At 40.2% G+C, this 14,531-nt stretch overlaps 1 protein-coding gene across 1 annotated transcript in view; it reads left to right on the forward strand.

Moving 5' to 3' along the window:
* Positions 1–13,927, forward strand: part of LOC111196728 (B-cell receptor CD22-like) — a 103,208-nt gene extending 89,281 nt beyond the window's left edge. Inside the window, exons 7-11 of the mRNA XM_049469525.1 lie at positions 298–319; positions 4,068–4,325; positions 12,687–12,944; positions 13,030–13,193; positions 13,703–13,927. Coding sequence (XP_049325482.1) covers positions 298–319; positions 4,068–4,325; positions 12,687–12,944; positions 13,030–13,193; positions 13,703–13,927 — 927 coding nt within the window. The remainder of the gene's footprint in view (positions 1–297; positions 320–4,067; positions 4,326–12,686; positions 12,945–13,029; positions 13,194–13,702) is intronic.
* Positions 13,928–14,531: the final 604 nt, after the last annotated feature.

The following is a 14,531-nucleotide window of genomic DNA, read 5'->3' on the forward strand; positions in this document are numbered from 1 at the left end:
ATAACTGAAAAACTAATTCACCCTACTTAAAATATTTTTATGGATCAAAGATCAATTCTACAAGAAGTTGACACAACGCAGAAAGTCTATTGCAGACTGTTGTGTTAAATTTTTTGTTGACACAAGGCTTTATTTTTTAGAGTGTGCCTGGCAGATGAAGCTGTTGCAGAGTCTGGTAGTGGAGGCTTTGTGTGTTGAGGAGTCTGACTGCCTCATGGAGGAAGCTGTTGCAGAGTTTGGTAGTGGGGGCTCTGTGTGTTGAGGAGTCTGACTGCCTGGTGGAAGAAGCTGTTGCAGAGTCTGGTATTGGAGACTCTATGTGTTGAGAAGTCTGACTGCCTGTTGGAAGAAGCTGTTGCAGAGTCTGGTAGTGGAGGCTCTGTGTGTTGAGGAGTCTGACTGCCTGCTGGATGAAGCTGATGCAGAGTCTGGTAGTGGAGGCTCTATGTGTTAAGGAGTCTGCCTGGTGGAAGAAGCTGTTGCAGAGTTTGGTAGTGGGGGCTCTGTGTGTTGAGGAGTCTGACTGCCTGGTGGAAGAAGCTGTTGCAGTGTCTGGTAGTGGGGGCTCTGTGTGTTGAGGAGTCTGACTGCCTCGTGGAGAAAGCTGTTGCAGAGTTTGGTAGTGGGGGCTCTGTGTGTTGAGGAGTCTGACTGCCTGGTGGAAGAAGCTGTTGCAGAGTCTGGTAGTGCAGGCTCTGTGTGTTGAGGAGTCTGACTGCCTGGTGGATGAAGCTGTTGCAGAGTCTAGAAGTGGAGGCTCGGATGCTCCTGTATCTTCTGCTGGATGGCATCAGATCAAAGATGCTGGTGGCTTTACGGATGCAGCTCTCCTAAAGTCAACAACCATCTCTTTGGTTTTATTCACGTTCAGAGAGAGGTTTTTGGTTCTGCACCAGTCCGCCAGTCACTGCACCTCCTCTCTGTATGCTGACTCATCGTTCTTGCTGATGAGGCCAACTACAGTTGTGTCATCAGTGAACTTGATGATGTGGTTTGAGCTGTACTTTGCAGTACAGTCATGAGTCAGCAGAGTGAACAGCAGTGGACTGAGTGCAGTAGAGATGGCATCGTCTGTTGATCTGTTTCGACGATATGCAAACTGCAGTCAGTCCAGTGAGGAGGGGAGCTGTTTTTTGATGTGCCACATGACCAGCTTCTCAAAACACTTCATGATGATTGGAGTAAGTGCAATGGGATGGTAGTCATTGAGGCAGGACACTCGAGACTTCTTTGGCATCGAGACATCCAGGCTAGTCTTGAAGCACGTTGGAAGGTCTGCAGTACTCAGAGAACTGTTGAAAATGTTCATGAGAACATCTGCAAGCTGTTGTGCACATCCTTTCCATGGGTTGACAGTGGTGGCACAGTACCTGGTCGTTTTGAGGAGGTGTGGTCTTCCTTGCTCTCGTGTAGAATGCCTTGTTGGCACTTGTGCATCCAGGCCTGTCTGTAGCAGTAGATTCAGGTGTGTTAAAAGTAGTTTGCATGGTTTGTGATCAGTATCAGTAGTGTTAGAGGGTTATGATTGGTGATTGGGGAGAGCTGAAATCTCTAGAATATTTACTTTACCTTTTCTACTCTGTGTTTCAATGTGTGTTCCCTTATAATAATCCCTTATATATTTATTATATAGTCTTAAAATCAAATCAAATCAAATCAAATTTATTTGTACAGCGCTTTTTACAACTGGTGTTGGCACAAAGCAGCTTTACAGAAACATGATTACAGGACAAAGAATCAGGCAAAACATTAAACATAGAATATACATAATACAGAACCCCCACTGAGCGCGGAGGCAAGGAAAAACTCCCTCAGAGCTGGAGGAGGAGGAAGAAACCTTGGGAGGACCAAGACTCACATTAAAGGGGGGACCATCCTACCACTGGTCAAATGGCTTTTAAATTAATTTTAAAAAGTCTTTCATACATCCACATAGGTTGTATATATTCAGGTGTATAGCAGCTCCACTAATGGCTTATAGAGTAAGATGGATGATGAGCAGCTGATCTGTGGTGGTGGATGGAGAAGAGCTGACTTCAGAAACTTCCAGTCTGGCCAGACAGAGGACATGAGAGCCTGAGGGTCCAACATCCCTCGGTATCGGGTCAGACAGGTGGGCAGTCAGTAACTCGGAGGAAGGCAGAGAGATGGAATTAGTTTTGACTGGATTTATGTAAAACAGAGAATATAAAACATTATCAGAGTGTGGCAAATGACTCTGGCAGATCTAAATAAAACAGCCTAACTAAAGGCAGAGAGCCAGAAGGTAACATAGACACGGAGGCACCCTGAAACACCAGCATCCACCCACTCCACCGTCCACAAACCTGAGTGACCGTGTGCAGTGGGAGAACAGCAGCACCAGCATCTCAGTTTACCCACAATTCCCTCTGTCCATGAACCCCTGAATCTGCAGCCTTATCTAAAGGGAAAAACATTAATTACCAAAAGCTAAACTAAACAAGTAAGTTTTCAGTCTAGACTTAAAGATTGAGACTGTGTCTGAGTCCCGAACATATTTGGGGAGATTATTCCAGAGTTGAGGCGCTTTATAGGTAAAAACAGCTCAATTTCTGTAATTTTTATTTATTTATAGCAATATTTAAAAGTCTGAACTGTAAAACTGTAGAAAATCAATCATAAAAAGTTGCCTTTGAGGTAAATGTGCTAGATCATTCCTATTTCTAATTCAATACTGGTTGAGATGGATCAGTATTGATTGTAATGCAAAAATGATTTCTATCATTTGATGTACTCTCTCTATACTGTATTAATATATATATATATATATATATATATATATATATATATATATATATATACTGTATATATATATATATATATATGTGTGTGTGTGTGTGTGTATGTATGTGTGTGTGTACAGTGGTGTGTTTGTATTGTTTTATTTTTTTGTATGATTTTATCTTTAACTATAAAGCTTTATTGTTTGATGTTGTGCAGGCTGATGATGTCACTTCCTCTGGTGTTTCTGCTGATGGTTATTGGTGAGTCAGAAGATCCTACTGTAACTCCATCACTGAAACATCTGACTTTATCTCCCTCACTGTTCTCTTTCATCATGACTGTAGTGATTCACTGCTGAACTGATCATTAAACTGTTCTGGACTAGAACTAGACTCTCTCTAGAACTCCAGGAACCTCAGAGCTCTTCTCTCTTTATGTTTTTCTCTCAGAATCAGATCAGTGTTGTTCAGTAGCTGCTGGAGTTTCTGACTGTCTGATAATCTCCAGCCTCAGTAATCAGATCTTTACTGCATCTTATGTTTCAGGAGCTTCTGGAGCAAAGTGGAGTATGAATTACATCCAGCAGGAAATATGTGCTTTAAATGGATCTACAGTGTTTATGAATGGAACTTTTACACATCCAGAACATCTTACAGTGACACAGAAGTTTTGGGTCATAGATGTAGTTCCAAACCAAGAGCCACCTGATCTGAGAACAGTCCCAGGTTACTCAGGCAGGGTTGAGTATTTTGATGATAAAAAGAAAAACTTCGCCCTCAAGCTGAGAAACGTAATGAAGAAGGATGAACATAAGTACTGCTTCAGAGTCACAACAACTCTAGAAACAGATAAATGGATAGGAACACCTGGAATAAAACTCAGAGTTACAGGTAAGCTAAAGCAGAGCTTCTCAATGGTTTCCTGTTTTAATAAATCACTTTCCTGTTCTGATGATTCTCAAATTATCTCAGAGCTCCATGTAGAATCTCCAGGAGAAGTAACAGAAGGAGAATCAGCAGTTCTGACGTGTAAAACCACCTGCAGTCTGACTGATCCAACATTCATCTGGTACAAAGATGGACGTCCTTTAACCACAGAGACGATCCAGAAGAATCAGCAGCTCCACCTGCAGACAGTCAGCAGTGAGGATGCAGGCAGTTATAGCTGTGCTGTAAGAGGATCTGAACATCTCCCCTCTACTGCTCAAACTCTCAGAGTCAGACGTGAGTAAAGTTCTCATTCTTCTCTAAACTCTGGGAATGGTGGACCACACAGTGATATTAGAGATTAGCAAGAAACGCTAAAGTCAGATCTGTCTCTAGATCCTCCAAAGAACATCTCAGTGTCCATCAGTCCCTCTGGTGGAATAGTGGAGGGAAGTTCAGTGAATCTGACCTGCAGCAGTGATGGATACCCACCTGTGGAGAACTACACCTGGTTTAAGGGATCATCATCAGTAGGAACAGGAGGAACCTACAGCATTCCCAACATCAGCTCTGAGGACAGTGGAGAATACACATGCCAGAGTCGTAATGAACTCGGAGAGAGAAGATCCACTGCTGTCTCTTTAAATGTTCTGTGTACGTTTAAGATGTTTTATTATATTTTATTTGGTCCATTTCCTGAAACTTTAAATTCTCAAAAATCTTGTTTTGTCTTCTCTAGATCCTCCAAAGAGCGTCTCAGTGTCCATCAGTCCCTCTGGTGGAATAGTGGAGGGAAGTTCAGTGAATCTGACCTGCAGCAGTGATGGAGACCCACCTGTGGAGAACTACACCTGGTTTAAAGAAGGTGGAGACTCACCTGTAGGATCTGGACAGAGTTTCAGCATCATCAACATCACTGCTGATCACACTGGACTGTACTACTGTGAAGCTCAGAATGCAGTTGGAGTTCAGAATGGATCTGTGATGATTGGTGTTCAGAGTAGGTGGTGAATAATAATGTAAATAGTTCCAGTATTTAAATAAAGACTCAGTAAAGTGATGGAAATGATCTTCTTCCCTCAGAAGATCAGATCAGATCTGCAGTTTGGATCACAGTGGGAGGAGGAGGAGGATTTCTTCTTCTTCTTCTCTTTATTTTGATCTTAATCTTCATCTCCAGGTCAGTAGAATTTAGTAGAACATGGTAGAACTTCATTTGGTTTATAGCATTGCGTTAAACACTGTAAGTGTTCTGTTGTTTCAGGATGAAGAAGAGAGATGCTGGATCTGATCAGGATGGATCAGATCAGGTAAAATATCCAGCAGAACACAATCCATCATATTTCAGTGATGTTTCTATTCAGTCTTCAGTAAATAAGATGTTTAGTATCTTTATAATGAATGATCTTCTTCAGGATGATGTCCAGTACGCCACCGTTACTCACAGCAGATCCAGACCTGTAGAGACTGCAGGTGATGCTTCCTCTGGAGCTCCTGATCATGATGATGATGTTCAGTACGCTACAGTCAGGACTGGTAGAAAACCTGATGTTGTGATCAGATCTGACCAGCAGGAGGAGCTTCAGTACGCCAGTGTTACATTCCACCACCGTCACGCTGATGCTGCTGCTACTGGGTGAGTTTCATGTTTAACACTGGTTAAATTTACTGTGTAGAATTTTCAGAAAGAAAAATAAGCTTTAAAATCTTTATAAAAATACAACATTCTCAGCTCTAATGCACTTTCACCAATACTTTGGAAAAAATATACACATATACAATGTAAATAGTTGATTCTTTCAAAAACCTATATTTACTACTTATAATAAGTAAAATATACCATTTTATTTCCCTTGTTTTATAGGTCACAGAAAGTGGATGAGGCTTCAGTCATCTATGACAGAATCAAATAGAGGTTTATGATGGGAGAGAGAGATTGTGAGGCTATGAGAGAATGTAGGTAATAAGATTTTATTGAATTTATTATGCAAACAAAATATAGCTTATTTGTTGCTGCTTCATTCATTTTACACATTTATTTAATGTGCCATATTTTTGGAAATTATATTTTCAGTATTCACTGTTGTGATTTTCTTGGTCATATCATGTAATTTGTTTATGTCATGTTTATAAGCGTATTCTGAAAGCAGTTTGATGTTATGGTTCATATTATTTTCATTTTTCCATGCAGTTTATTATTTACACATTATTTTTACTTCATTCAGTTTTATTGGTTAATTTCTAGTTTAGTGCCTTAATATATGTGCATATATAAATTGTTACAAAAAGTTCATTGACAGATCTCTACAAGGTTGATGGACTTTTACCAGATTTGAACCTCAGGTTTATTGAGTTTTTGATATAAATGAAGAAACTGTTTGATTTTAAATTTTCAGTGGAGTCCTAAAGGGTTCTATGTTGGGGACTATAGAACTGATGTTGTGTATATTTCATATACTATTACTTTTGATTGTCAGTATATACTGAACACTGTTATAATGAAATGTTTCTTTAATTTGATTTTTATTGTGATTACAGTTGTGAAACTCTTATGTAGGAAAAATAATATTGCAAATATAATGTTATAAAAGTCTGAATGCTAATAAAAGTCTTAAATATGATAATCATGCTGGTGATGGTTATTCTTTAGTGTTGTTACCCATGTCAGCCCGTAGGGGGCAGAGTTGTTTTAAAAGTTTAAAAAGGTAAAGTTAAAGCTGGAGTTTCCCATTTTACCAGTTATATTATTGCAGAAGATTTGACCCGTTCACAGGGTAAAATAGTCTACATTTGCCTGCATTGCTTCTCCAAACAGATGTTTTTTATTGCAGCCACAAGACTTATTTCCAAATTGTATAATGATCTTTGAGAAGCCCCTTTGAAATCTTTTGATACTGTTTACCAATTTTAATAGCAGTTCTAACTATAAGATATATGGCTTGTAAACCACATTACAAACTGATATTATTGCTATTTATTGGAATTTTCAGAAATATTTGTGTTATTTTGTGCAAAATATGTTTTATATAAAATAAGCTAATAATAATATGCTCTACAATGTCATCCATCTCATGCATATCCTTTTTAAAGTTTGAGGATTTTAGTCCCTTTTTGTTGTAACCTTGAGAAGACTTCGCATAAATGTAACAGATGTTTTTTTCAAATCTGGTAAGAAAGCTACAATCTATGTAGGCAAAATTCACTTTCCACTCAGGTCTTCCACAACACATTTCAATCAGTTATTAGGAGAAACCTGTAGCATTGTTTAAACCCAATGGGAGACGGTTGAATTCAAAAAGCCCAAAACAGGTAATTGACCAGGTATTCAGGCGAGTCTCGGTGTCTTAAACTACAGAAGTCAACACAAATTTAATTTTAACAGTTTTCTTAGGAACCAGTACAATATAGTTGAGCCAAGGTAAGAGGAAAGGTTTTAAAATGCTCTTCTTCAGCATTTCATCGATTACCTGGGAAATCAATTTCTTCTTTTCCAGTGATACCATAGAGAAGCACTTGTCAAATGAACCACAACCAAATAATTCTGCCATGCCATGACTTTCAATTCTAAACTTTGTGGCCTCACTTACACCCCCACCCTTAAAAAACATAAAAATACATAAAAGAAAGAAAAGACTCTGACTTTGGTGCATTGCTATTTTAATGGTGCAGCTACCTGGATGTGTCCAACAAACGCTTCTCAGCAGCTGGCGCTCCAACAGCTCATTTACAGGAAAAGCAATGTTATTTTATTTACTATTCTGTTTATTGTTGATGTAAAATTTGGGTTTGTGCTGCTGTGTTGCAAAGATAGCAATGAACGTCTGACTGTTGGAATCTGTCTAGGTTGTATTCAGTCAGTGGAGCTCCTATGTTTTCTGGTACCAAGATAAACAAGCAAAACTCCAGAAATGTACCTGAACACACCTCATTTCCAGACCACCACACCCATCAGGTGTAAGTGTAAGATGTAAGGGGTGTAAGATAGCTATGAGCATCACATTATACCTTGCACAGGATGTAAGATAGGGATCATAGAGTTTATATTGTGTGTATCTTCAGCATTGTATCGTTCTTTTCTGGAAATGTGTGGAAGGTCGGGTCCTCAGAAAGGTCATGAATGAGGACGACACTCCAGGGGTCTGAATTTCGGGTCTAAAAGCACTTTTTGGAACAGAATCTGTAACTCTGTTAAAAATGGAATTGAGAATCAGCTGTGTTTTAAGAGCAGAGACAGAGATGGAGTCTAGGATTGGATATTTATCCAGTTATAGATGTAAATAAAGAGAATTAAAGAGTTAATTCAGACAGAAAGATCAGAGTGTGAGAGTAGAAGAACACTGGAGATGACAGAAGATTTCTAATGCAGTGAGACACAGCTTATAAGTGATTGAATTATTGTATTTTTATCATGATTTTTACTTTTTCTTTGAATTAAAAAGTTATATTTGTTTTATTTTTTTTACTTTTATAACTATTTTATAACTATAAATATCCATGTCTTCATAAATGGGTTTGATCTTTGCTGCTATTAAATATAAAAATCCCTCAGCTTCACAGATCTCTGTATTAAAGCCTCTAATTTCACACAGCAGACTAAACAGCGCCCCCTGCTCTCAGTTCCCAAACTGCAGACAGAGTCATCACCCCTCACTACTGCTTAAAGACACAGTAACCATAACAATAACAGCAGAATCATCACTTTAATGATCATCAGGATTGGTGGAGATGTTCATAAAGTAATCATTATTAATATTTAATTATGTATTAAATTATGAGTTTATATCTTCTGAATCCAGAGCGCTGATGGTAAGAAGGAGATGAGTTTCTGCTGCTGGGTTTTATTTCACAGTTACAGCGGAAATCACAAGCAGTCAGCTGAACTGTAAAGTCTTCTAAAGTGAGAATATGCAAATGTGTGACGCTCTGGAGGCTGATAGTGATCTTTGTTCAGTTGTTGTTTAATCGAGTAAACAGTTGTAACCAAGCAGCAGGACACAAGTACAGGCCCTCGTGCAGCAGGACACAAGTACAGGCCCTCGTGCAGCAGGACACAAGTAAAGGCCCTCGTGCACCAGGACACAAGTAAAGGCCCTCGTGCACCAGAACACAAGTACAGGCCCTCGTGCACCAGGACACAAGTACAGGCCCTCGTGCACCAGGACACAAGTACAGGCCCTCATGCACCAGGACACAAGTACAGGCCCTCGTGCACCAGGACACAAGTAAAGGCCCTCGTGCACCAGAACACAAGTACAGGCCCTAGTGCAGCAGGACACAAGTAAAGGCCCTCGTGCACCAGAACACAAGAACAGGCCCTCGTGCACCAGAACACAAGTACAGGCCCTCGTGCACCAGGACACAAGTACAGGCCCTCGTGCACCAGGACACAAGTACAGGCCCTCATGCACCAGGACACAAGTACAGGCCCTCGTGCACCAGGACACAAGTAAAGGCCGTCGTGCACCAGAACACAAGTACAGGCCCTCATGCACCAGGACACAAGTACAGGCCCTCGTGCACCAGGACACAAGTAAAGGCCCTCGTGCACCAGAACACAAGTACAGGCCTTAGTGCAGCAGGACACAAGTAAAGGCCCTCGTGCACCAGAACACAAGAACAGGCCCTAGTGCAGCAGGACACAAGTATAGGCCGTCGTGCACCAGAACACAAGTACAGGCCCTCGTGTAGCAGGACACAAGTACAGGCCCTCTTGCAGCAGGACACAAGAACAGGCCCTAGTGCAGCAGGACACAAGTAAAGGCCCTCGTGCACCAGAACACAAGTACAGGCCCGCGTGCACCAGGACACAAGTACAGGCCCTCGTGCAGCAGGACACAAGTACAGGCCCTCGTGTAGCAGGACACAAGTACAGGCCCTCATGCAGCAGGACACAAGTACAGGCCCTCGTGCAGCAGGACACAAGTACAGGCCCTCGTGCAGCAGGACTGTCTGTAGCAGTAGATTCAGGTTAAAGTAGTTTGGGTGGTTTGTGATCAGTATCAGTAGTGGTAGAGGGTTGTGATTGGTGATTGGGGCTGAAATCTCTAGAATATTTACTTTACCTTTTCTACTCTGTGTTTAAATGTGTTTTTTATGATGTTTTTTATTATATTTATTATATAGTTTTAAAAGACAAATACTGAACATGTTACCCTTTAATTCCAGTAATTAGTAGTAGGTAAAAAGCTACTGAACTGAATTGAGTTAAATGAGTGTGCAGAGCACTACCAGCTTATTACTGTGTGCATTAAGTTTAACAGTTCTGTCAACAGGAAGTTGGTACAGTATTATATTTATATATATGAATGCAGGACCGGAATAAACCGCAAGCTTTATCAGCTTTAACTTCAGCGCAGTTTCTTCAGTCTTCACTCGCTGTTCTCCTGATGCAGACGACGCTCAGTTCAGAAAGGTAAGAACAGCTAAATTTCTGTCATCTTTATATATTTATAGTAATATTTAAAAGTTTACTGAACTGTAAAACTGTAGAAAATCAATCATAAAAGTAGCCTTTGAAATTTTATTTCTAATTCAATACTGGTTGAGATGGATCAGTATTGATTGATAATGCAAACATTCTATCATTTGATGTACTCTCTCTCTCTCTCTCTCTCTCTCTCTCTCTATATATATATATATATATATACATATATATATATATATATATATATATATATATATATATATACAAATGTGTACAGTGGTGATTTTGTACTGTTTTATTCTGTCGTTTGGTTTTATCTTTAAGTAAAAATCTTTAATTATTGTTTAATGTTGTGCAGGCTGATGATGTCACTTCCTCTGGTGTTTCTGCTGATGGTTGTTGGTGAGTCAGAAGATCCTACTGTAACTCCATCACTGAAACATCTCACTTTATCTCCCTCACTGTCAGTGATGATATAGTTACGTCGAAAAAGTAATCCGATTACTAATTACTGATTACTCCTTTAAAAAGTAACTTAGTTACTTTATGGATTACTTGATTTTAAAAGTAACTAAGTTACTTTACAAGTTACTTTGTTAGTTACTTTCAGCAACTGCAGACACCACCTCCCGCCGCCTTAACATAAACATTATAGCCAGTTTTGCCAATACTCCCTTTATTGGAAAATGCATTTTTAACAGCAACAATGTATCTCTATTAAGTTGAACTATTTCCTGGAAAAATAAGTATTTTTTGTTAAAAAAAAAAAATGAACTTTTTTTTTTTAAATACAATATCGCCTTTCTTGGTTTTACTTAACATAAAAACTTGTTTTTATAAATAAATATAAAATAAAGAAAGTCTTTCTTGATTGGACATATTTAACACTGTAAAACTGAACATTGAACCTGTTGTTCTCTGCAGGGCAGCAAGGAGTGGTTTTATAAAACAGAACCGTGTATATGGTCTAGACCAGGGATCACATATTTGCAGACTGGGGTCCGGGTCCGGACCCAGACGTTGTCCAATGCGGACCCATACCGGACCCAACTACTGAGAAGGATTTAATTCTGACAGTGTTCATTTAAAGCACCGGAACTTTTCTTGTCTTTACGGTATACGTGCTCTGCGCCACAGTGAACTTCCAATCACGTGTGGTGTAAAATCTTCAAACGCTCTCCTTGGCCAATCAGATCTGTGAAGACCGCTGCCCTGGCTAGTGAATTGGGACGCGGCCACAAAAAAACGCCTTTATAAAGAGATAGGGAGCCGAGAACTGGCAAAAAACGAGAACAGGCAGAAACTAAAGACACGCCGAGCGCGAGAGAGAGAGAGAGAGAGAGAGACAGGTGGAGAAAGTGAGACGCGTGTGATTGGGGGAGAGCGGAGGGGAATGAGGAAGGGAGCGGGGTGTGTGTGTGTGTGTGTGTGTGTGTGAGTGAGGTGTAGAGAGAGAGAGAGAGAGAGAGAGTAACGCACAGTGACTTAAATAAGTAACTTTAATCTGATTACTGGATTGGAAATAGTAACGCGTTAGATTACTCGTTACTGAAAAAAAGGGTCAGATTAGAGTAACGCGTTACTAAGTAACTGTTCTCTTTCATCATGACTGTAGTGATTCACTGCTGAACTGATCATTAAACTGTTCTGGACTAGAACTAGACTCTCTCTAGAACTCCAGGAACCTCAGAGTTCTTCTCTCTTTATGTTTTTCTCTCAGAATCAGATCAGTGTTGTTCAGTAGCTGCTGGAGTTTCTGACTGTCTGATAATCTCCAGCCTCAGTAATCAGATCTTTACTGCATCTTATGTTTCAGGAGCTTCTGGAGCAGAGTGGAGTATGAATTACATCCAGCAGGAAATATGTGCTTTAAATGGATCTACAGTGTTTATGAACGGAACCTTTATACATCCAGAACATCTTACCGTGAATAAGTCATTTTGGGTCATAGACCCAGTTAAGGGTGTTGATTCACCTGATCTGAGTACAGTTTCAAGTTTCTCAGGCAGGGTTGAGTATTTTATTGATGAACAGAATAATTTCGCCCTCAAACTGAGAAACGTAATGAAAAAGGATGAACATAAGTACTGCTTCAGAGTCACAACAACTCTAGAAACAGATAAATGGATAGGAACACCTGGAATAAAACTCAGAGTTACAGGTAAGCTAAAGCAGAGCTTCTCAATGTTTTCATGTTTTAATAAATCACTTTCCTGATCTGATGATTCTCAAATGATCTCAGAGCTCCATGTAGAATCTCCTGGAGAAGTAACAGAAGAAGAATCAGCAGTTCTGAAGTGTAAAACCACCTGCAGTCTGACTGATCCAACATTCATCTGGTACAAAGATGGACGTCCTTTAACCACAAAGATGATCCGGAAGAAAAAGCTCCACCTGCAGACAGTCAGCAGTGAGGATGCAGGCAGTTATAGCTGTGCTGTAAGAGGATCTGAACATCTCCCCTCTACTGCTCAAACTCTCAGAGTCAGACGTGAGTAAAGTTCTCATTCTTCTCTAAACTCTGGGAATGGTTGAACCACACAGTGATATTAGAGATTAGCAAGAAACGCTAAAGTCAGATCTGTCTCTAGATCCTCCAAAGAGCGTCTCAGTGTCCATCAGTCCCTCTGGTGGAATAGTGGAGGGAAGTTCAGTGACTCTGACCTGCAGCAGTGATGGAGACCCACCTGTGGAGAACTACACCTGGTTTAAAGGATCATCATCAGTAGGAACAGGAGGAACCTACAGCCTTCCCAACATCAGCTCTGAGGACAGTGGAGAATACACATGCCAGAGTCGTAATGAACTCGGAGAGAGAAGATCCACTGCTGTCTCTTTAAATGTTCTGTGTATGTTGATGATGTTTTATTATATTCCATTTGGTCCATTTCCTGAAACTTTAAATTCTCAAAAATCTTGTTTTGTCTTCTCTAGATCCTCCAAAGAGCGTCTCAGTGTCCATCAGTCCCTCTGGTGGAATAGTGGAGGGAAGTTCAGTGACTCTGACCTGCAGCAGTGATGGAAACCCACCTGTGGAGAACTACACCTGGTTTAAAGATGGTGGAGACTCACCTGTAGGATCTGGACAGAGTTTCAGCATCATCAGCATCACTGCTGATCACACTGGACTGTACTACTGTGAAGTTCAGAATGCAGTTGGAGTTCAGAATGGATCTGTGATGATTGATGTTCAGAGTAGGTGGTGAATAATAATGTAAATAGTTCCAGTATTTAAATAAAGACTCAGTAAAGTGATGGAAATGATCTTCCCTCAGAAGATCAGATCAGATCTGCAGTTTGGATCTCAGTGGGAGGAGGAGGAGGATTTCTTCTTCTTCTTCTCTTTATTGTGATCTTAATCTTCATCTCCAGGTCAGTAGAATTTAGTAGAACATGGTAGAACTTCATTTGGTTTATAGCATTGTGTTAAACACTGTAAGTGTTCTGTTGTTTCAGGATGAAGAAGAGAGATGCTGGATCTGATCAGGATGGATCAGATCAGGTAAAATATCCAGCAGAACACAATCCATCATATTTCAGTGATGTTTCTATTCAGTCTTCAGTAAATAAGATGTTTAGTATCTTTATAATGAATGATCTTCTTCAGGATGACGTCCAGTACGCCACCGTTACTCACAGCAGATCCAGACCTGTAGAGACTGCAGGTGATGCTTCCTCTGGAGCTCCTGATCATGATGATGATGTTCAGTACGCTACAGTCAGGACTGGTAGAAAACCTGATGTTGTGATCAGATCTGACCAGCAGGAGGAGCTTCAGTACGCCAGTGTTACATTCCACCACCGCCACGCTGATGCTGCTGCTACTGGGTGAGTATTTTATTAAAGAAATTTTTCAAAAAAACTAAAACTTACAAAAAGTTTCATTTCTTTAACTTAAAAAAGGAAAACTTTCTGCCCTAATATATATATATATATATATATGTCAGGGCCAGACAGGAATGAGACTGGTGCAGATACAATAAAATAACTTTTATTAAAGTTATAGAGTAGACAGGGGTAGTTAACAGAAACAGGGTCAGTACCAAAAATGCACAGTGTAGAGAAACCATACCATAACCGGAAGACAGTCCAGAGTTCATACACGGGTAGGCAGTATCACAGGGTAGGCAAAAATCCAGAGTACAATAAACAGTCCAGGTCATACACGGTAATCCAACACAAGGGAGCAGGCAAAATTCAAAGTCGGTAGAAAACAAAAACAGGATCATACACGGAAAATAGCAAGGGCAAGAGAAACGCTTTGTATTGTAGGATTTACCAAACAGATACTCGGCGAGGTGTGAGCATGAGCATGGTCCTTAAATACACTGAGTAATCAGTACTCGGGACTTCCTGGTGGCGTCATGTGACGTGTCATGTGATCGGGAGTGTGTGTTGTGTCATGGAGTGGTGCGTTCTGGGTATTGTAGTTGTTA

The sequence above is a fragment of the Astyanax mexicanus genome, chromosome 21, assembly GCF_023375975.1.
Source record: "Astyanax mexicanus isolate ESR-SI-001 chromosome 21, AstMex3_surface, whole genome shotgun sequence".
Lineage (NCBI taxonomy): Eukaryota > Metazoa > Chordata > Actinopteri > Characiformes > Acestrorhamphidae > Astyanax > Astyanax mexicanus.